This window comes from Leucopleurus acutus (genome assembly GCF_964270905.1).
Source record: "Leucopleurus acutus genome assembly, chromosome: 3".
NCBI lineage: Eukaryota > Metazoa > Chordata > Mammalia > Artiodactyla > Delphinidae > Leucopleurus > Leucopleurus acutus.
The window spans coordinates 114,381,100-114,403,959 of NC_139145.1; the positions used below are offsets into that span (position 1 = coordinate 114,381,100).

A 22,860-nucleotide genomic window follows, 5' to 3' on the forward strand; every position below is an offset into this window, starting at 1 on the left:
CCTGAAAAGGAAGCCAGACACAACCAAAGATAGAAATGGAGTACAGCTGATTCTAAAATTCATATGGAAATGCCAAGAGCTAAGAATAGGTCAAACAATTCTCAAGAAGAGTAAGGTAGGCAAACCTATAATATCAAGACTTAATATAGTAATAAACAGTGTGGTACAGATGCCAAAGATAAGAAATATACCAATAAACAGTAGGGAGACAGAAACAAACCCCCCAAAACTTGATACCCAACAGAGGTCACACCACAAAACAGTGGAGAAATAATGTATTAGTCAATAAATGGTTCTGAGATAACTGGTTAACCAGATGGAACAATTAAACTAGATTTCCTACTTGACATTACATACAAAAATAAATTCCAGGTGGATGAATGACTTAAAAGTGAAAAAGCAAACTTTAAGCACTTTTAGGAAAAAAATATACATGAATATTTTCATGAACTCAGGGTACATAAGAGCTTCTCAAATATAAGCTATAGAAATCTTTGTGTATCCTACCTATGATGTATCCCAAGTACCTAAAACGGTGCCTGGAACACAGTAAATGATCAATAAGTATTTGTAAAATTAAGGTTAGCAAGCACATAAACCATAAAGTTAAGATTGTTATTAAATTTCAGTATACTTGAATCTGTCAAAGTGAAAAGTCAAATAACAGACTAGGAAAAATTGGTTATAATAGATTTAACAAAAAGTACTGCTACTCAGAATACAGGAAGAACTGTTACAAATCCATAAAAATACAAACTACTAATAGGAAAATGGGCAAAATATCTGAACAGGCAAAACAAAGAAGAGAAAACAGGAATGGCCAATAAACATAGGAACTAATGGTTCAACCTCACTAGTAATCAAGAAATGTAAAAAAAAGTGACATATCACTCATATCACTCATCACTGTATATACACAATGATGATGTATATAAAAATTAAAGCATATGATCAAGACAGTTTTTCAAATCAGTGGGAAAGAAAAGATATCAATAAATGGTGCTGGGACAATTATTTAAATGTTTGGGAGAAAAAAAAATCAGATCCCATATCTTAACAATTTATTTGGAATAAATTCCAAATGGATTAAAGTTCAATGCAAAAAGAAAAAAACAAGGAAACTATAAAGATATTAGAAATAATACACTACATAGAATATAGATGACTGGACTTCCCTGGTGGGGCAGTGGTTAAGAATCCGCCTGCCAATGCAGAGGACACGGGTTTGAACCCTGGTCCAGGAAGATCCCACATGCCGCGGAGCACCTAAGCCCGTGTGCCACAACTACTGAGCACTCTAGAGCCTGTGAACCACAACTACTGAGCCCGCATGCCACAGCTACTGAAGCCTGTGTGCCTAGAGCCCGTGCTCCACAACAAGAGAAGCCACCTCAATGAGAAGCCCGCGCACCGCAATGAAGAGTAGCCCCTGCTCACCACAACTAGAAGAAAGCCCACGCACAGCAACGAAGACCCAACGCAGCCAAAAATAAAATTAATTTAAAAATTTATAAAAACAAAAAATATATTCAAAATGTCAACCTCACCAGTAATCAAAGAAATTCAACTTTCACCTAATTTATTTTTTAAATGATTATTACCATAAGACTACTACCACATTTTGGGAAAGATGTGGTAAAATGGGCATTTCTCACACACTGATAATGGGAATATAAACTAGTTCATATAATAATCCTGGAGCACAATTTGACATCATGTTTAAGAGGCATTTAAGTATTTATACCCTATGACCCATAAATAGCTACTCTTTTCTTTTTTTATAAATATATATATATTTTTTTGGCTGCATTGGGTCTTCATTGCTGCGTGCGGGCTTTCTCTAGTTGCAGCAAGCGGGGGCTACTCTTCGTTGCAGTGCACAGGCTTCTCACTGCATTGGCTCCTCTTGTTGTGGAGCACGGGCTCTAGACATGCAGGCTTCAGTAGTTGTGGCACACGGGCTCAGTAGTTGTGGCTCACGGGCTCTAGAGCGCAGGCTCAGTAGTTGTGGCACACGGGCTTAGTTGCTCTGCAGCATGTGGGATCTTCCCGGACCAGGGCTTGAACCCGTGTCCCCTACATTGGCAGGCGGATTGTTAACCACTGCGCCACCAGGGAAGCCCCATAAATAGCTATAAATATACAGAAATAATCCAAGGTTTGCACAAATGTGTGTATGCCAAAGTACTCCCTACAGCATTATTTGTAAAAGCAAAAAAAAAGTTAGAAATACCCCCAAATGTCCAACGGTAGATAAAATATAGACAAATTAAATTATGATCCACCCATAGGAGAATATATTATGCAGCTATTTAAAAGTTTTGAAAGAATATGAAATGGGGAAAGCTTGTACCAGTTATAAGTTATGGGACTTCCCTGGTGGTCCAGTGATTAAGAATCTGCCTTCCAATGCAGGGGACGTGGGTTTGATCCCTGGTCGGGGAACTAAGGTCCCACATGCCGTGGGGCAACTAAGCCCGCGTGCCGCTACTGAGCATGCGAGTCACACCTAGAGAGCCCACATGCCACAACTACAGAGCCCATGCACTCCGGAGCCCGCGCACCACAACTAGAGAGCCCGCGTGCTGCACTACTGAGTACAACTACTGAGCCCACGTGCCACAACTAGAGAGAAGCTGCACACCACAACAAAAGATCCAGCATGCCACAACCAAGACCCCATGCAGCCAAAAATAAAATACATAAAAAAATTATGTTATTAAACAAAATTGTATATACAGTATAATCCCAATTTTTATTTTAAAATGTATCAATATGTTAACAGTGATTGTTGCTGAATAGTGGGATGTAAAGCTTTTTCTTGTATTTTTATCTCCACTATAATTTTTATCACCGAAAGAACTGTAAATTCCCTATTCCAATTGCCTGTTCTCCCACTCCAATATTTCATATTAATAGGCAGAAAAACTGAAGCTGATCAATCCTAACTATTCTCCAACTAGAAAATCATGGCCCGAAAGTATCCCTCTCTTGGTTTAAATAAGTGGCAACAACAAAACAATGACCGAATAAAACGCCTGGCAAAGTTAGTTGGGCAGCACACTTCAGGAAAAGCACACAGAAATGACTCAAGAATTCACCCAGTTGAAACCATACTATAAATTCTTTACTGCTTTAAGTAACAAATGAAGTATTAAGTATGAAGAATTACCAGATAAGAATGAAGGCTAGTTTAGAGCTAGTATTTGATATATTCGAGGTAATAGCTGCTTGTGGTATAGCAATCATGAGAATTATTGGAGAAGCACAAATCTCTAATACCAGTGATATTAACCTGATAGCTGACAATTTCTTCAAATTTGCCAGTGCAAGCGAAATCTCTGTCCAGCTCTGGAACCCAGTATTTTCATCAGCCACAACACGCATGATTAGCCACCTCAAGCCAAGTATAGCTCTTGTCATAATGATTAAAGACCTATTCTAATGATGGCTCCAAATTCTTTTCCAACTTTTCACTTCTGCACATATGAACAAAAAGAAAATTAAAACAATCCACTAAACACTTCCATTTATGGCAACACAGCAGACCACACATCTGTAGTGACACCCCTGATACGCAGCACCTAAAAATGCTGAATCAAATTTCATTTAAATAATATTGTAAATACATGACTAAGCTGATAGGAAATCCTGAGAGGGCAGAAAGTAGGAAAAACCACGAATCCGAAGAAGAGCCTTGATGCCATACCACTAACAAAATCACCAGGATTCAATAAGCTGGAGACAAAGCTTGGGAGTCCGTATAAGGTAAAATCAATCTGTGATCACCGCATAAAGCCAGGACTTCCTAAAAAGCAACATTCTCAGTGGATAAGCAGAAAAGCAGCTTCACAGAAAGAAACAGTATGAATACTTGCCTGTCTTGCCCTTGACTCTGGATAGGGAAGGAGAAAAAAAAAAAAAAAGAAATCTTCCCTGAGAACTCCTAATCATAAACCTACCACCTTGCAGACTTGGGGCCAGGTTTTACACTACCAATACAGATAAAATATTCCAAGTTGAAATTTTCATTTCCAGATATCCCAGGTTGGTAGTGACCTCAAGTACCTGGCAAAAGTAGAGGAACACACTTTAAAACCAGGCTTCAGGGCTTCCCTGGTGGCGCAGGGGTTAAGAATCCACCTGTCAATGCAGGGGACACGGGTTCAAGCCCTGGTCCGGGAAGATCCCACATGCCGCGGAGCAGTTAAGCCCGTGCACCACAACTACTGAGCCTGCGCTCTAGAGCCTGCGAGCCACAGCTACTGAGCCCATGTGCCATAACTACTAAAGCTCGTGCACCTAGAGCCCGTGTTCTGCAACGAGAAGCCACCGCAATGAGAAGCCTGCGCACCGCAGCGAAGAGTAGCCCCCGCTCGCCGCAACTCGAGAAAGCCTCCGCACAGCAACAAAGACCCAACGCAGCCAAAAATAATAAATAAAAATTAAAAAACAAAAAAATACCAGGCTTCAAAGAATTTTCACAGCTCAAGTTCCAAGTAACATTGGCTCATGACTTAAACACAGAAGGAAGCAAGCCACCATGAGCAAGGATCCACAGATATACAAACTACAAAGTAAGATCAGAGATACTGGAATTATCAGATGCAAAATATAAAATAGATATGCTTAATAAAGAAATAAAAGAAGGTAATAAACGCATGACTAGGCAAAAAGAGACTATAAGAATTGACCAAATCTCTTTTAAAATGATACAAATGGAACTTACAGAAATGAAAACTATAATAATTAGAATTATAAATTTAATAGACAAGTGTGAAACAGCAGACTACACAGAGATGAAGAGGTAATTAGGGAAACAGAAGTGTGTCTAAAGAAACCACACAGGTTGTAGAGAACGTACCTGAGGACACGGCGGGGAAGGGGAGGCTGGGAAGAAGTGAGAGAGTAGCAGTGACATATATACACTACCATGTGTAAAACAGATAGCTAGTGGGAAGCTGCTGCATAGCACAGGGAGATTAGCTCAGTGCTTTGTGACCCCCTAGAGAGGTGGGATGGGGAGAGCGGGAGGGAGGTTCAGGAAGGAGGGGATATATGTATACATGTGGCTGATTCACTCTGTTGTACAGCAGAGACTAGCGTGACATTGTGGGGCAGTTATAATCCAATAAAGATGTAAAAAACAAAAAAAAAGGAGAAAAAGAAAGAAACTGCACAGAATGTAGCAGAAAGCTGAAAAAAAGGAAAATACGAGAGCTTAAGAGAAATGAGAATAGAGTGAGAAGGTACAATTGAGAGTTCCACAGGAAGCAAACAGAGAGAATGAGGGAGAGTCAGTGTTCAAAGGGAACGTGAGGACACTAACTCTCAGACTCCAAACTCCAAAACCCAAACCAGATGTTTTAAAAGTTAACACCTAGGCACACTATAGTGAAAGAGCAAATCCTAAGTATGAGAGATCTTAAAACCGTCAAGAGAAAGGGGGTGTGACCAAGATGGGAGAGGAGGAAGACCTTCAGCTCACCTCCTCCTACGAGCTTCACCAAAATTACAACTATTTACAGAGCAGCTACTGATGAAACGACCTGAAGACCAGCAAAGAAGATCTTCTGCAACTAAAGATATAAAGAAGGAGGCACAGCAAGACATGGAGCAGGGGCGGAGTCGCAGTATAGTCAAGACCCACACCTCTGTGCAGGCAACCCACAAACGGGAGGATAACCACAATGCAGAGGTTCTCCGCAAGGAGTGAGGTGTCCAACCACCCTGGGAGTCCTGCACAGGGAGGACGAGCCCCCTAGAACATCTGGCTTTGAAGGCCAACAGGGCTTGCTTTCAGGAGAGGCAGAGCACTGTAGGAAACGGAGACCCCTCTCTCAAAGGGCTCACACGAAATGTCACCTGCTCTGAGACCCAGGGCAAAAGCAGTAATTGAAAGGAGGCTGGGTCGACCCACTTACTTCCTGAAGAGCCTCCCAGAGAGGGAGGAGCCAGCTGGGTCTCACTCTGGGGACATATCAATAGATGCTGGTGGCAGCCGTTTTGGGGAGTTCATTCTGTCACGAGGACACTGGTGCTGGCAAGCACCATTCTGGAATCTTCTCTCTAGCTTATTAGTGCCAGGACCTGGCCCTGCCCACCAGTAGGCCAGCTGCCATGGGACACAGCCCAGACCACCAGAAGGCCCAGAACCATCAACAGACGAATGGATAGAGAAGATGCAGTACATATATAGAATCAAATATTTCTCAGCCATAAAAAAGAATGAAATCCAGCCATTTGTGACATGGATGGACCTAGAGGCTGGCATGCTAAGTGAAGTGAGTCAGACAGAGGAAGACAAATACAGTATGAGTTCATTTATATGTGGGATCTAAAGAACAAAACAAATGAACAAACATAATAAAATAGAAACAGACTCATGAATACAGAGAACAGCAAGTTGCCAGAGGGGAGGGGGGAGGGGGAAAACAGAAAAAGGTCAGGGAGATTAAGAGGTCCAAACTTCCAGCTACAAAATATATGAGTCAGGGTATGAAATGTACAGTGTGGGGAATATAATCAATAACTATGTAATATCTTTACGTGGTGACAGATGGTAACTAGACTTACTGTGGTGACCGTTTAATACTGAATCACTATGTTGCATAACAGGAACTAAAATAGTGTTGTAGGTCAATTATACTTCAAAAACAAACACACAGAAAAAGAGATCAGGTTTGTGGTTACCAGAGGCAGGGGGTGGGGGACAGGGAATTGGATCAAAGTAGTCGAAAGGCACAAACTCCCAGTTGTAAGATAAATAAGCACTAGGGCTGTTATGCACAACATGATGAATATAATTAACACTGCTGTCATGCTATATATGAAAGTTGTTGAGAGTAAATCCTAAGAGTTCTCATCACAAGGAAAAAATTTTTTCTATTTCTTTCATTTTGTATCTATATGAGATGAATATTCACTAAACTTGATGTGCTAATCAATGCATGATGTAAGTCAATTTTTTTTGGCCACACCGCACGCGGGATCTAAGTTCCCTGACCAGGGATTGAACCTGTGCCCCCTACATTGGAAGTGCAGTGTCCTAACCACTGGACCACCAGGGAATTCCTGTAAGTCAAATTATACTGCACACCTTAAATTTATACAGTGGCGTATGTCAATTATATCTCAATAAAACTGAAAGAAAAAGAAGAAAAAAAAAAGAAAGACACAATACCTATGCAAAGGAATGCCAGTAAGACTGAGAGCTATTTTCTCTACAGCAACAGTGGGATTCCAAGTAGAATGTGCCAAACTGATGAGAGAAACTAACTGTCAATGCCGACCTCTAAAGCCAGTGAAATTAGCTTTTGAGAACTAAGGTGAAATAATAAATATTTATAAATATTCAAAGAGTCACTACCAACAGACCCTCACTAAAGGAACTCCTACTTTAGTACCAGAAGAAATATTTGAGATGTAAGAAGTGGTATCTTTCTGCCTCATTGGACACTCCTGAGTATATCATTTTCATTTTACACTCATCAAAACTGCAGACACAGAAGGAAAGTCAACCTATCTGTAGAAAAAAAAGAGTACTCTAGTGCACCTAGATGTACTAGAGTAAGATAGGCTCTTCTCCTGACAATCCTGAAACTGTGTCTGTCACTGCTATGGAAGCCCCTGGGAAAAACTTAAAGTATTGAGAAAAGTACAGAAGGTGCAAAGATGGAGCCAGAGAAAAAACTTTAGAGAAGCCAGGAGAATAGGAGAGTGACCTCGGGGGCAGAGCTCTGGCCAGAGCAAGGCTGTACGTCCTTCTCCCATGGCGGATGAAATTTCACAAGTTAGGAATAGACTACATTTCTTAAATCTCTGTAAAAGTTATACTTTACATGGTTATAATTATTTATATTTTAACACAAATTACATTACTACGTTTGCCTATCTGTGTGGCTTTGGAGAACTCAACCAGGATCAACAGATTAAAAATTATAGTAAGATATATTTTCACTCAATAGAATTAAGAACATTATAACAATCAAAGAAATACAACTACGGAGAGACTTTTCTGTTATATAGTGAGCTCTCTGCATTGGAAGTTCCAAAGGTGTCTCATTATTAAATAAATGAGCATATAATGGCCCTTCGAGGAATGAGAGGTCCACAAGTTGTCTTTCTCACGTATACAACAAATATGTTCTCCTTCCTGGTTTTCTTCCAAACTCGAAACACCTATTCAAGAAGATTTCTCCTTGCTTTTTCCGGCTCTTTCTCTTCCATCTGTGAACCCATAATGTTTCTAAGTACACCCAGGTCTAAAGCAATTAACGTGTTCCTAGAGCTCCTGCATCAGAAAGCCCTGGTGCTTGCTGAAAATGCAAACTCTATGCCCCACTGTGGACATACTGATTCAAAAACTCAGGGGTTGAAGAGAAGGGGTTTGCAGTTTCAAGATGGTCACATTTTAAGTAAGCTCTCCAGGGTGATTCTTATACACCCTGAAATTTGAGAACTCCCCTCTGAGGCAACAAAGTTTACAGTTTCTATAAACCACTGTCTATTCTTTCACCTAATCGAGAGACTGCCAAAAGAAACCTTAAACTTTTTGCAGCTTCCACTGACCTTATCAGTCTCTGACAGAGCAGACAGAACTGATTTCGGCTCTGCCTAACACAGATTCCCTTGTTATTAAGGGTGGTGAAAATTAAACATACTAATGTCAGAATCAGGACAAGTAGAAATAATTTTATCTGAATAGATGACCATTTCAAAACAAGGCTTTTAAAGATTAGAGTAACTGGGGGAGGAGGTAAGTAATAGGAGGAAAGAAGGGCTATACAAGAATGGGAGTTCGCAGATAGAGAAAGGCACATGAAGGAAGAGAGGTGCAGCCAGACATATTTATTCATACATTCAAACACTCATTGATCAACTGCAATGTGCCACAAACAATTACAGACACTTGGGAGACATTAATGAACACAACAGGCAAACATCCCTACTCTCATGGAGCTTACAATCTAGCAATGGAAGATAAACAATACATATAATAAATACATTATAGAGTATCTTAGAAGGCAGTAAATTTTATGGAACAAGACGGTAAACAGGTCGTGAGTATAAGCTGAGTAGGGATAATTTTACAAAGGTGGTTAAGAACGCAAATATTTCAGCAAAAACTTTACGGAAGTGAAGAAGTCAGCTTTGCAGCTATCTGGGGGAAGACCATTTAAGGCAGAAGGAATAGCCAATACAAAGTCAGGAGAATGCCTGGCCTACGGAAGACCAGGGTGCTGGGAAAGAATACACAAAGAAAGAGTGAGGAGATAAGAGTGAGAGATATTAGAGACCAGATTATATGCTATTTTAAGGACTCTTGGTTTTACTGTGGAAAAAAATCAAAAGCTAGTGAAGAGTTCTAAGCAGGAGACTGAAATGATCAACTTTTTTTTTCAAGGTATCACTCTGGCTACTGAGCTGAAAATAGATTAAAGGTGGAAAGAGAGAGAATAGTAAGAAACCACCACTGTAGTAATCCAGGCAAGGGATGATGGCAGCTCAAGCCAAGTGGTGGCTATGGAGATAAGGCATCAGATCTGTACGTATTTGTAAGGGAGAGCCAACAGGATTCCCTGACAGAAATGTGATGTGTAAGGAAATGGAAATAATGAAATACCACCAAGGTTTTGGCCTAAACAACTAACAGGATAGAAATAAGAAAGATTGAAAACGGGCAGGTTTCTAAGGAGGGGGCTCAGTTCAGTACTGGACAAGCTGAATTTGCAGTTTCTAAGACATCCAAGGTAGACATATCTAGCAGGCAGCTGAATACATGAGTGTGGTGTTGAGAGCAGAGTTCTGTGCTGGAGATGTAAATTTGGGAATCATCAGCACGTAGATGATATTTAAAGCTGTAAGACTGGATGAAATAACCATTTGAGTGGCCATGGATAGAGAAGAGAAGTCCTGGCACACTCCAATACTGGGGCTGAAGGGGCAGGGAAAGGAGAGAAATCAGCAAAGGAGACAGAGAAGGAAAAACTTAAGTGCTCTGAAAGCCACATGAAAAAAGTTTTCTAAGAATGAGATAGTGATCAACTGTCAGTGCTGATAGATGGAGTAAGACTGCAGTTCTACCACTGGATTTAGCAACGTGCAAGTCATTGGCTACCTTGAAGAGTGTGTTTTGGTGGAGTGTTGGGAGCAAAAGACTTACTGAAATATCTTTTAGGAGAAAGGGCTGAGGGGAAAGAGAAGTAGAAAGCTCTTCAGAGGAGTTCTGCAGCAACTGGGAGCAGAGAAAGTTTTTCAATGACAGAGATGTGAGAATTAGACTCCAAAGGGAAACAAGGTTAACATAAAGTTTTGTTACAAAGTTACAGTAATCAGGACAGTGTGAGACTGGCATAGGGATAGACACAGATCAACAGAGTGGAATTTAGAGTCCCCAAATACGCCCTTACATTAACCATCAATTGATTTTCATCAAGAGTGCCAAAATAATCCAACGCAGAAGAAGAGTCTTCAAAAAATGGTGCTAGAACAAGTGGATATCTGCATGCAAAAGAAAGAAGCTGGAAACCTATCTCATACCATTCATGAAAATTAATTCAAAATGGATCATAAACCTAAATGTAAGCACTGAAACTTATACAACTCTTAGAAGGAAACTTCAGAGTAAATCTTTATGACCTTCCGTTAGGCAATGGCTTCTTACATATGACACCAAAAACAGAAGCAACCAAAGAAAAAACAGACAAATGTGACACCAAAATTTAAAACTTCTGTGTGTCAAAGAACTCTATCAGGAAAGTGAAAAGACACCCCACAGAATCGGAGAAAATACTTGAACAATGCAAGGCACTGATCCTCCACACAGCTGGAAATCCACGTATAACTTTAGAGCCAGCCCTACATATCCGAGGTTCTGCATCGGGGATTCAATTAACCACTGATTGTGCAGTACTGTACTATGTATTTAGTGAAAGGAATTCACATGTATGTGGACTCCCATAGTTCAAACCTGCGTTGTCCAAGGGTTAACTGTATCTGCAAATCACTTATTTCACAAGCGACCTGTATCTAATATCACGTATTCAATATCAAAAAGAAAATCCAATTTTAAAATGAGCCAAGAATCTGGACACTTCTCCAAAGATAACATACGAATGGCCAATAAGCACATGAAAAAAAAAATGTTCAACGTCATTAACCATCAGGGAAATGCAAACCAAAACCAACAAGGACAGATCACTGCACATCCGCTAAGACGGCTGTAAGCAAAAAGTCAGGCAATAACAAATTTGGCAAGGATGTGAAGATATTGGAACCCTTCTACACTGCTGCAGCCACTTTGTTAAACAGCCTGGTAGTTCCTCAAAAAGTTAAACATATTATTACCATATGACCCTACCATTCCACTCCTATGTATATATCCAAGAGAAATGAAAACACATGTCCACACAAAAACTAGTACACAAAGGTTCAGAGCAGCCAAAAGTTGGAAACCGTGTAACTGCCCATCAACTGATGAATGCATAAATAAAATGTGGTATAAAAAGCCATAAAAAGGAATGAAGTACTGATATATGCCACAACATAGTTGAACCTTGAAAACATTATGCTAAGTAAAAGGACCGGTTGCACAAGACCACACACTTTACGATTCCATTTATATGAAATGTCCAGAATAGGCAAATCTGTAGAGACAGAAAGTAAATATACTTGCCTATGGCTGGAGAGGGAGGGGGGAATGTGAAGTAACTGATAAAGGATGCAGGGTTTCTTTCAGGGGTAGAAGATACAAAAATATTCTAAAATTAGAATGTGGTAATGGTTGTACAATTCTATTACTACACTAAAAACATTTAATTGTACACTTTAAATGGGTGTGTGGTATATTAATTATCTAATAAAGCTGTTAAATGAATAATAAATTTTTGTGATTTTTTTTTTTCCTAACATAGAAGAAAACATGTTTTTATGATGATGTGAATGATCCAGTAGAAAGTGATAAAACTAGTGATGTTGGAGAGGAGCAACTCAGCAAAGTTCTTAAGTGAAAGTACATGGAATCTACTGCACAAATAGAGGGAATGGCTTTAGATAGAAGCACAGACAGTTCATCTATAAGTAAAAGGCAGGAAAACAGAACACATGGGTATAAACGCTGGTAGGTAGGTAGACGTGACAGTGGAAGTCTGTGGATGTTCTCTACTGGTTGCTTCAATTTTCTCAGTGAAATAGGAAGTAAGGTCATCAACTGAGAATGAGGATAGGAGGACAGATTTTAAAGATGAGGAGAGAAAAAAGAAAGGTGAGGAGAGAGAAGAAGAGAGTGGACAATTAAATAACTAGGACATTCAGTACAACTTAGAGCTGGTTATGAACTAAAAATGAGGCCATTCAGTATGTTTACATGTGTTTCTCCATATTTAGCTGCAAGGTAAGGGTAGAGAGTATACAGAGTTGTCTTTAACCAGGGATTGGCTTCTAGCCAAAAGACTTATGTCAAAGTAAGGGGGAGAGGGGAAGGCAAGGGAGTTGAGAGTACATGGAGAGTGATTATGACAACTGGATGTGGAATTTAGGCTGAGAGAAGAGAGTAAGATGTAGATAAAGGGCAGTGACATAGTAGGATCAACAAACCAGAGGTCCTGGCGGAACTGAAAGATGTGTTGAAATTGAGGAACTAGAAGAGTAACCGAAAAGATACAAGAAGCGGAAGTGAGTGACTTGAGATAACATGGAATGCAAAAGTCAATGGAAGAGATGAGGTTAAGGCACTGACAGGCAGGATGTTGGAAAGATCACCCCTAAGAATTCAAAATAGGACAGTGTGGACTTCCTTGGCAGTCCAGTGGTTAAAACTCCACGCTTCCACTGCAGGGGACATAGGTTCAACCTCTGGTCGGAGAACTAGGATTCCGCATGCTGCGTGGTGTGGCCAAAAAAATTATGACATTCAGGAGGAGTTCCCTGGTGACCTAGTGGTTAGGATTCCGGCCTTTCACTGCCATGGCCCAGCTTCAATCCCTGGTCAGGGAACTGAGATCCAGCAAGCCGTACAGTGAGGCCAAAAAAAAGAAATACATAATGGTGGATGGGGATACTAGAGTAGGGAAAAGATGTTTTTAAAAATTAGAAAATAGGAATAGTGTTGGAAAGAGTAATAGTGAACCAAGAACTAAAATTAAGAAATGAAAACAAAGAGAAATAAGGTGTAGTAATTCAGAGATCAGTAGATGACAGCCACAATGAGACCTGGGACCCAATTATAATCTGATGACATGAGATTCAAATGATGACATGGGATTTCTTTTAGACAGGAAGGAGGAAAACCATCTAGAAGCAGCTAGAAACAAAGACAATACCTACCCCAATTTTATGCCCAGTTGTCTGAGAACTGTGAGAGAAAAAGCAGCTAGTTTTGGAGAAGGTTACAGGGGAAGCAGTGTCCTCACAGAAAGGCCAGTTTCCACAGAGCAAAGGATAAAACATTCAGAGAAAAAGATAAAGATAGAGGGGATTTTGATGAAGTTGGACTCTGACTTCCAGAAAGCACAAGTTTCAGGAATTAAGGAAATAGAAGGGTTCAGACTAAGAAACGTGCAGTGCATCATGAGGATTAAAATCCAGGAGATGAGGAGGAGTCTGGGGCTTCTCGTAGAGAATGACATAAACAGGAGTCAAAGGCATAATGAGATTAGTTCTGATAAACTTAGGGCAGTCAAGTGTTGAGGGTAGGGAGGGCTAAGTGTTCTGCAGGCTCCACTTTGATGCTTTTAAACGGGCATGAAGAGATTTGAAGTTATACAGTCCTAACCCCAATGTGCCATCTTATTCCCAGCGTGGCATACAAACCCTAAGGTGAACCTCAATGATTCTACCCTCCTGGTGTTCACGTCTTAATATAATACCCTCTCCTTGAGTGTATGCAGGACCTGTGACATGCTTCTAATCGACAGAATTTGGTAACAGTGATGGGATATCATTCCCTTGATTACATTATGTAATATAGGGACTCCATCTTAGTAGCAAAGTGTGAGAGACTCTCTGCAGACTCTGAAATAATGATGTTGAAGCCTGTGTGGCAAGAAACCATGCAGCCTCTAGGAACCGTAGACAGCATCGATGACCTGAAGGTGGCCTCCAGCAGAAAGCTGGCCAAAAGCTGCGGCCCCCAGTCATACAATCACAAGGGTATTAATTCTGGCAACAACCTGAATGAGCTTGGAAACAGATTCTTCCCCAGTCAAGCCTCTGGATGAGAATACAGCCCAGATCACAGCTTGATCACAACCTTGTGAAACCCTGAACAAATGACTCAGTTAAGCTGTGCCTGAACTCCTGACCTACAGAAATGATAAAATAATAAATGTGTGCTTTTTCAAGCTGCTAAATTTTTAGTAATTTGTTACACAGCAATAGAAAATGAATATACCTAGTATGAGAGGTTCATCTTGGCCCATTAAAGGAGGGAAGCCAGGCATTATGACCACACACAGTGTCTCTTTACTCCATTCAATGACCAATAAATGCCCTAAGGGAGGTGGTCTCAATGGGGTTGTGGGCTAGAAAGTAGATGACTTTAGCTGGAGCAAATGGCACCTTAGAGGATAAGATTAAACAGATACTCTGGGGAAGAAGTCTATGGAGACTCTCTACTTTCTGCCCAATTTTTCTGTAAACCTCAAACTGTTCTAAAAAATAAAGTCTATAAAAAATTAAAAATAAAAAAAGATAGTCTTAAGTCAAATCATGGAGGCCCCACATGGCACACTACTATGTAGACAATGCATAATCAATGCACACGTTTCTAAGGAGAAAAGACCTAATCTGAACTTTGCCTTAAAAAAATAATTCTAGTCATAGTGCAAAAAACTGATTTGAAGAAGAGAAACTGGAGACAGGTAAGTAGACAGGTCATTGTATTATCTCACATGAGTACCTGAATTAGGACAGTTTAGTAGGAATGAAAAGGACAGACAGGTAATATCTCCTGGAGGTATAAATGACAGGACGTGGCTGCTGATTAGATGTAGGGAAAGAAGCTGTTTGAGCCAAAGACGACTCAGGTACTTCCAGCCAATGACACTAGAAGAACAGAAGGCAATAGTTATCATTAAAATAAGACAAGAAACAAAGAAGACTGGTTTCGGAAGGGACAGATAATGAGCTCCAAGAAAGACAAGAAGCAAAGGAGAAAGAAAAAAAGAAATGCGTGCCAAGGGAAAAGAAAGACAGATATTACAGTACAGAAATTGCTTTAGTGGTATTAAAAATAGGCAAGCTACTATGTACTATCCAGTCAGTGCCTGGAGTTAAAGTTTTATCCATTTTCAAAACAAAAGCTGACATCAGAAATTATTTATCTCAACATCTTCCTCTCTGCCTCCACTGTTACACGTTGAAGAGAAAAAAAAAAAAAAAAGATGCCCAGAGACGTTAGATGGCTTGTCTAAAGGTACCAACTAATTAGTGGCAAGGCCTAGATTAGAATCCAGGTCTTATGACTCTAAGTCTATTCCATGTCCTGAATTAACTTAGTCAGAGGCAGTTCTTACTTACATAAATCATTTATCTATGTCCTTTATGGTCAGAAACGACCACTTGAGCATGCCAGTACTTGGAATTTTCTTCTCTTGGTTCTTCTGCAGATCTTGCGGCTTTATATGACAGAAATCATATATGTCAACAACTAGCAGAACAGAAAAGGAACCAAGCAACCTATTCCTGAAGAAAAAAAATATGACAGTAAACTAGGCCCTGAGAAACATCACTAAGGATTTTATCAACAGCACCACACTACCCCACACACACATAGGTCTCCCTATCCCTGTACTTCAACACCCGCCAGAAGACATCCTGTCTGAAGCCGTGAATGCCATCACCAGTGGCTGAAACTAGTGAGAATCAAGCTGCAGTAGGCATTTTAAACTGTTGCCTAATTTAAAAGGAAAACATTCCCCCTAAATACATAACAGTTCTCAAGGATGAGCTAATTCTTCTAGTAATTTATGCATTAAGCCTTAGAGGGCAGGCCAGGGAAGCTACCCACCAAGCTCAACATAATTCCAGTGGTAAAATGCATTTTGAGTTCAAACAGAAAAAAATTGTTTCATAACCAAAGACTACCCTCCGTTTTATAGCACATCTCAATTCAGACCACCACATTTCGACTGAATAGCCTTCCAGTATACTGCCAACAGACTGTCTAAACTACGTGGTGTTTTATGAGGATTCCTTTCTCTGAATTTATAATACAGAATGAATTAATATGTAAATTATTAAAATTATTTAAATATTTAATTGTTACTTTCCTTAAAGTTTCCATTCAAACAGAAAACTAAATATAAAAGGAAACCTAATAAAAAACTTAAAAAGACAGGAACTTTCTAAAATCTTAAGGTTATATGCTCATTCTGCTGAAGGATCTTCCTACTTGACCTCAAGTAGCTCACCACACCCTTCTGCAACAATCTAGAAGCTTCATTTTCACAAATACTTTTCTAAGAAAAATATGGATAACAACCATCAACTAAAATAGTATCTGGACTGAGTTCTGACATATCACTTACATCAATTATCCAAGTACGTCTGCTCTTAGAAAATAGTCACAGCTGCAAAACCCAGCCGGGGTGAGGGGGGAGTGGTGGGACAAATTTCTAAAATCATACATATATGAAACAAAAGAATTTTGAATTTTTAAATTATTGCATCTGTATTTTCCATCATGTAAAAAGTTCAGTGGAAAATGCCTAAGTGCTCTTGTAACAATATTTTTCCTGGTTCTGACACTATCTTACTCATCAAATCTAAGAGAAGTGTTTCGTTGTAGCTGGCTTTTCATTATTGCCTACCTACTCTCTTTCAGAAAACCTTTCCTTGACTGTAAAGTCTCAACATTTAGAACCATAATTTACATTTTTGTTTTATCCTTCCTGGATATATCTAATTCGTGTAATTTTTTAAAATCCCAATTACGTGAGAAATTTTCCATAGACCGGGACATTATCTTCTATTTCTTAGGCATCTGTCTCTAAAGACAGCACTAACAAAATGGAAAAGGCAAAAGCTTTACAGAAAAAAGATGAGTTACATAAACCAGTTCTGCCACTTACTAGCTGGATGACTTGTGTCTAAGATTCTTTATCAGTAAAAGGAAACAAAAAATATCCATTTTGAACGCTGTTATAAGAATTCGATAAGATAATACAGGTAAAGCACATGGCACAGAGTAGACAACTTGTTGAAGAACATTACTACTTCTAAAAAGAATAATCTAAAGCTGCTACTGTAAAAAGGTTAAACATTTTTTGCTAGTAAAATCTTCCAAAAAATTATATAAAAACCTCCCTTTATTCCTTACCAACAAGTTTAACAGTCTTGTTCCCATCTCCACCCCCTCAGAAATTATCAAACTACACATAGTGGAATAAAATATACCGGGCTTTTCTTTTTCTCCCTTTCAACTCCTACCAAGTTGCAATCTCATACATTTTCACAGTTCACTATAAGGTTGAGCCATACGACACTGCCATCTTTACATGTCAAAACTGGTCAACTTATTGGCCATTTCACAGGGTTCAATCTGAAACTGACATGCTCAAAGAACACTTGATGATCCCAGCCTGGGTTGCAGCTGCTACACATAAACAGAGGCTGTTAAAATAAATGAGGGCTTTGAAATAAAGTGAAATTTTAAAGTTCACTCTTATTTTAGTGCTTTTACTTTGTACAAAGCTCTTCTTAAAACTAAAAAGTTAATACATTTTGAAGAAATTTCCAAGCAAAAGCCTATACGATCTTCTAGAGTTATTTTCTAGACTATGAAAAACATGCATCAGGAAGAGCTGATCAAGTAAGGATCCTTATAATGACATGTAAATCCAAGCACGTAACTGAAGAACTTTAATATCTTTAAGAGGATGACTAACAGTTCAAGAGCCAACAGTGTTTAAAATTAGGGGCCTCGTGAGTGTGATATTTGAGCTAAAAACTCAAATACAGGAGACGACGTTATTTGCCAGAGAAATTTTGAGGGAGAATTCTCAACAGAACCTACCTTCAGTAGTCCTCAAAACTGGCTCACAATAAAATCATCAGAAGTGCTAAAGCAAAAACAAAAAACGAAAGTGCCCTATGAGAGATTAGAGCCCTAACAGATACAGTAATAAAGTTCTCCAGGTGCTTCTAATATGCATTCAGGGTAGAGAACCCTGTTCTTTAAGGGTTTTTTCCATACTCCTTCATTTTATAAACCAAGACTACATTTTGAGAAGAATATGCTCCTAGGCCAGGTTCCACAGGTTCTAGTCTACCAGAGTAGAAAGCTAGTCCTATTCAGAATCACCTAATTCAAATGACAATCATACAAATATTCATGGTACAGTTCCAGACGAACATCTCTCTTTGTAAGAAAACATCACCCTGTATTACCATGAAACTAACATGTATATCAAAAAACCTCTCCTGTTTAAAGAACTGTAGTAATTTTAACATATTAGAGGGGTTATTAGCAATTTAATTTGTAGAACTATCATGGTAATTTTCAATTACTAGGAATATTCCTTCCTGTTTTAATAAACTTGCTAAATTCTAAATAAAACACTAACAGCTTATTTTATATAAGTTTAACCAATCAACTAAAAAGAAACCATAATTGAAATATAAATCCTACTTAATTTCCATTTTAATATTTTAAAGTAGTCCAATTAAGAATAGTCTTACTGTTCTAGAATCCGAAAATGGATTGTATTCATCAAGTCCTGGTGGGACATTTCTTGTCACTTGTGTAACTGATGGGTCCTGGAATAAAATTCAAAGGAGAAAAAAAAGATTACTTATCCTTTAAGATACAATTATGATATTTACAAAGCATTTGCTTTATCTGTCCTTTTGGTCACCCAGCAAAGCTAACAGAGGAAAATAAAGAAGATTATCAGATTTACTCAGTCCCACTTCCAGAAAGTTGAAATTTAAACCCACAGCCCTCACACTCTCAAAGAAAAACAAATGAAAACTGGGTTAAATGCAAATCAGCTGCTAGCTATTATTTAAAGAATGAAAATAGACCACCTCATAACAGCTGTGTGGAACCGATTGCACAGGGCATCTCAGCAAATCTTGAGTAAACCCATCCTTTCCTCTGGGCTCCACAAAGAGTTCACATTCCCCTTTTTTAAAAAAATAATATCTTCAGTTTTCCCCACTGCAGATTTAAGTACCACGATACAAATCAATGTCATGTACAGGCAACATCTAGAGCATTCAAGATTAAGCACCTCTTATTTGTTTTATTCTACTACAGTACTTCCCCATGACTGTATTTATTGTTCCACATGATCCTAGACTGTCTCCCTCTTCCAAGTATAATATATTACCACATTATCCCAGCTTTTCAAATCTTAGTACTAGGCTTTCATATAAGTAACTAAATCACAAAATCCTAGTTATTCTATTTCTCTTGACTGTGAAAGTAAGACACAAATATAATGACCATCTCAACAAAATCAACTACATAATTAATGTGAAAGCCATTTGCAAACCATAATATACAGCCTCATCAGCCTTCATATCCCTAGTCTCAAACTTTCACATTCACCAGAATCAAATAAAACAGAGATTGCTGCACCCCACTCCCAGAGTTTCTGATTCAGTAGGTCCGGGGTGGGACCTGAGAATCTGTACTTCTAACAAGTTCCCAGGTGATGCTGCTGGTCTGGGGACCATTGCTCCCTTGTCTACACTGTACATTGTCCACTCCATCTTCCTCAACACAGTCATCAAAGTTACCTTTCAAAAATGTAAAGCTAATCTTGCCACTCCCCTCCTCCAATCCCTCTCCTCTGCCCATTATCCATTTCAGATTTTTAGAGACTCAACTATAAAATATACATTCCTCAAAATGAGATACAAAGTTTCCAACTAGCCCCTGCCTACCTTTGCAGCCTTATCAACTCTCTTATAACCACCCTCACACCCTGCCAGTCCTTTCCCTTAACCAAACAAAACAAGCTACTGGGCTTCCCTGGTGGCTCAGTGGTTAAGAATCTGCCTGCCAATGCAGGGGACATGGGTTCGAGCCCTGGTCCGGGAAGATCCCACATGCCATAGAGTAACTAAGCCCGTGCGCCACAAATACTGAGCCTGCACTCTAGAGCCCACGAGCCACAACTACTGAGCCTGCAGGCCACAACTACTGAAGCCCACGTGCCTAGAGTCCGTGCTCCACAACAAAAGAAGCCACGACAATGAGAAGGCTGCGCACCGCAACGAAGAGTAACACCGGTTCCCACTAGTGAAAGCCCACGTGCAGCAACAAAGACCCAACACAGCCAAAAATTAATTAGTTAATATTAAAAAACAACAAGCTACTATATAAAGAGCCTCGAACTTGGCAATAAGCAATTGGTAAGTATAAATTAAAAGTACAGCAGAGATGAAAAAGTCTTTAGGCCTGCTCAACAATAAAATGGGAAGGGGGCAAAAAAATCACTCTACCTCCTCTCAGGGTTACCCTCCCCAGTTTATTCAAAAATGATTATCAAGAGGGAATGTATGCATCAGGGGGAAAATTAAGAAACATGAATATTTTAATCAAATTTTTAATCAAGATGGCATTGTTGTGCTTAAATTTAGAAGTGGGCTCAGGGTCAAGAAGTGGAGACCTAGCAAATCCAGATGGTCCAGCTGCAGTCACGTCACAATGCCCAGCCCACCACAACCCACCACAAAACCAGGCAACCTGTGAATGCTCAGACACCATATTCTTCCTTGGCATTGCTTCCTCTGGCAGTAATACTCTTCCAGGCAGGTTCAGCCTAGCAATCTCCTCCTCTTCCTTAAAGACCCAACCCAAAGACTACCTCATATGCTAACCAATAATCTTCCTGATACCTTCCTGATATCCAAGTCACTCCATCCCAATCTCAATGCTCCCACAGAACTTGGTATTTATCTCCATCAGCATTTATTTCACTGAACCATGATGATCTTCACGCAAGTCTTTTTTCCCAAATTAGACTGTGACATCTCTGAATACAAGAAATATGTAAATAGGTCTTTTTTATTTAATCATACATGAGAGGTAACACTGTTTCTTGAGTGATTATTATTACGACCTCTGGGGGGGAAAATCCAGAATAATTATTTGCAACAGTAGCAGCAGTAATAACCAAGAAATACTTCCTTAAAAATTAACATAAATATGAAGTTAATTCAAAAAGTTTAAGTGAAAAGATGTTTAATTAATGTTTACTCTCACTCATAAGAAGAGAAACACTAATTAAAACTACGGCTGACCCGTCAACAACACAGGGGTTAGAGGTGCCAACCCTCGGCTCAGTCAAAACTCCTTGTATAAGTTATAGTTGGCCCTCCCTATACTCCACATCCATGGTTCCGCATTCATAGATTCAATCAAGCACAGACTGTGTAGTGCCATAAAATTTACTATTAAAAAAATCCACATATAAGTGCACCCACAAAGTTCAAACCTGTGTTGTTCAAGAGTCAATTGGATGCTGATGTAATCATTTCTCACGTATCAGATTAGCAAAAATCCAAAAGTCTGACATACTCTGTTGACAAAGCTGTAAGAAAATAAGGATTCTCACACATTCCTAATAGGAACAGAAACTGTTACAACCTCTATGGAGGTAAAGTTGGCAAGTGCTAGCAAAACTACATCTGCATTTAAACTATGACCCGCAATCTCATTTCTAGGAATTTATTCCAAAGATATACTGCAAAATACTATTTGTAATAGCAAAGAATGGAAGCAAACTAAATGTCTATCAATAGAAGATGGCTGAATAAACTACAATACAGCTATATGACAAAGTCCTATGCAGCTGAGTATTATGCAGTTGTAAAGTGGTGTAAGATCTACATGCTATGGAATAGTGAAAAAGTAAAGTGCAGAATACTGTAAATATAATGTTGCCTTTTATCCACAAAGGAAGATAAAAATGAATGTGTCTTTATTTTTTAAAAAGAATAAACCAAAAACAAACAAAAATGATTGCCTATAGGGAGAGGAAGAGAACAGTGAGCAGACAGCATAAACTTGGAAGCTAGACTTCTCTGAATGTACCGCTTTTATAGTTTTTCCTTTGGAATCATGAAAATGTTTTCCACAATTACAGAAGAAAATTAATTCAAAAAGAAAAAAGGGGGGAGGCAAAATGTAGGGTCGGAAAGATGGATCCTGCTTAGCCAACATTCATGCAATCAATGTCATTCTCTCAATGCTACTTAAGTACAATGAGTTCCAACTTTCATACTACAAATACATATATCCAATTATCAAGTGTCCTAAAATTCAAATTCACATTAAATTCTTTTTTTCTCTAATCCTACATAAGGTACAACTTAGTTCTAAAGAGGCCTAAAATGAAATCATTCTTCCAATTTTCTACTTGTGACTACAATAATTTAAATGATCTTGTTTCCTTTTAGATTCTAGAAAAGTTTAATCCAGGCTGAAAGTTAACTGGCGGTTTGCCAAAATCACTGTCTCAATTAAACTGAGTTCAATTCTAGTCGGTCTGGAATTTCCCCTAACATAGTATTAGGTGACCAAGCAGTAGACTATATGCCAAGAATGATCTAGCCAAGAATGATTTAGGGGGCTTCCCTGGTGGCGCAGTGGTTGAGAATCTGCCTGCCAATACAGGGGACACGGGTTCGATCCCTCGTCTGGGAAGATCCCACATGCCGTGGAGCAACTGGGCCCGTGAGCCACAACTACTGAGCCTGCGCGTATGGAGCCTGCGCGTATGGAGCCTGTGCTCCACAACAAGAGAGGCCGCGACAGTGAGAGGCCCGCGCACCGCGATGAAGAGTGGCCCGCGCTCGCCGCAATGAGAGAAAGCCCTCGCACAGAAACGAAGCCCCAACACAGCC

At 39.4% G+C, this 22,860-nt stretch overlaps 1 protein-coding gene across 1 annotated transcript in view; it reads right to left on the bottom strand.

Moving 5' to 3' along the window:
* Window positions 1-22,860, bottom strand: part of SCAMP1 (secretory carrier membrane protein 1) — a 100,417-nt gene that overhangs the window by 56,827 nt on the left and 20,730 nt on the right. Inside the window, exon 2 of the mRNA XM_082835234.1 lies at window positions 18,682-18,759. Within this exon, the coding sequence (XP_082691360.1) occupies window positions 18,682-18,759 (78 nt within the window). The remainder of the gene's footprint in view (window positions 1-18,681; window positions 18,760-22,860) is intronic.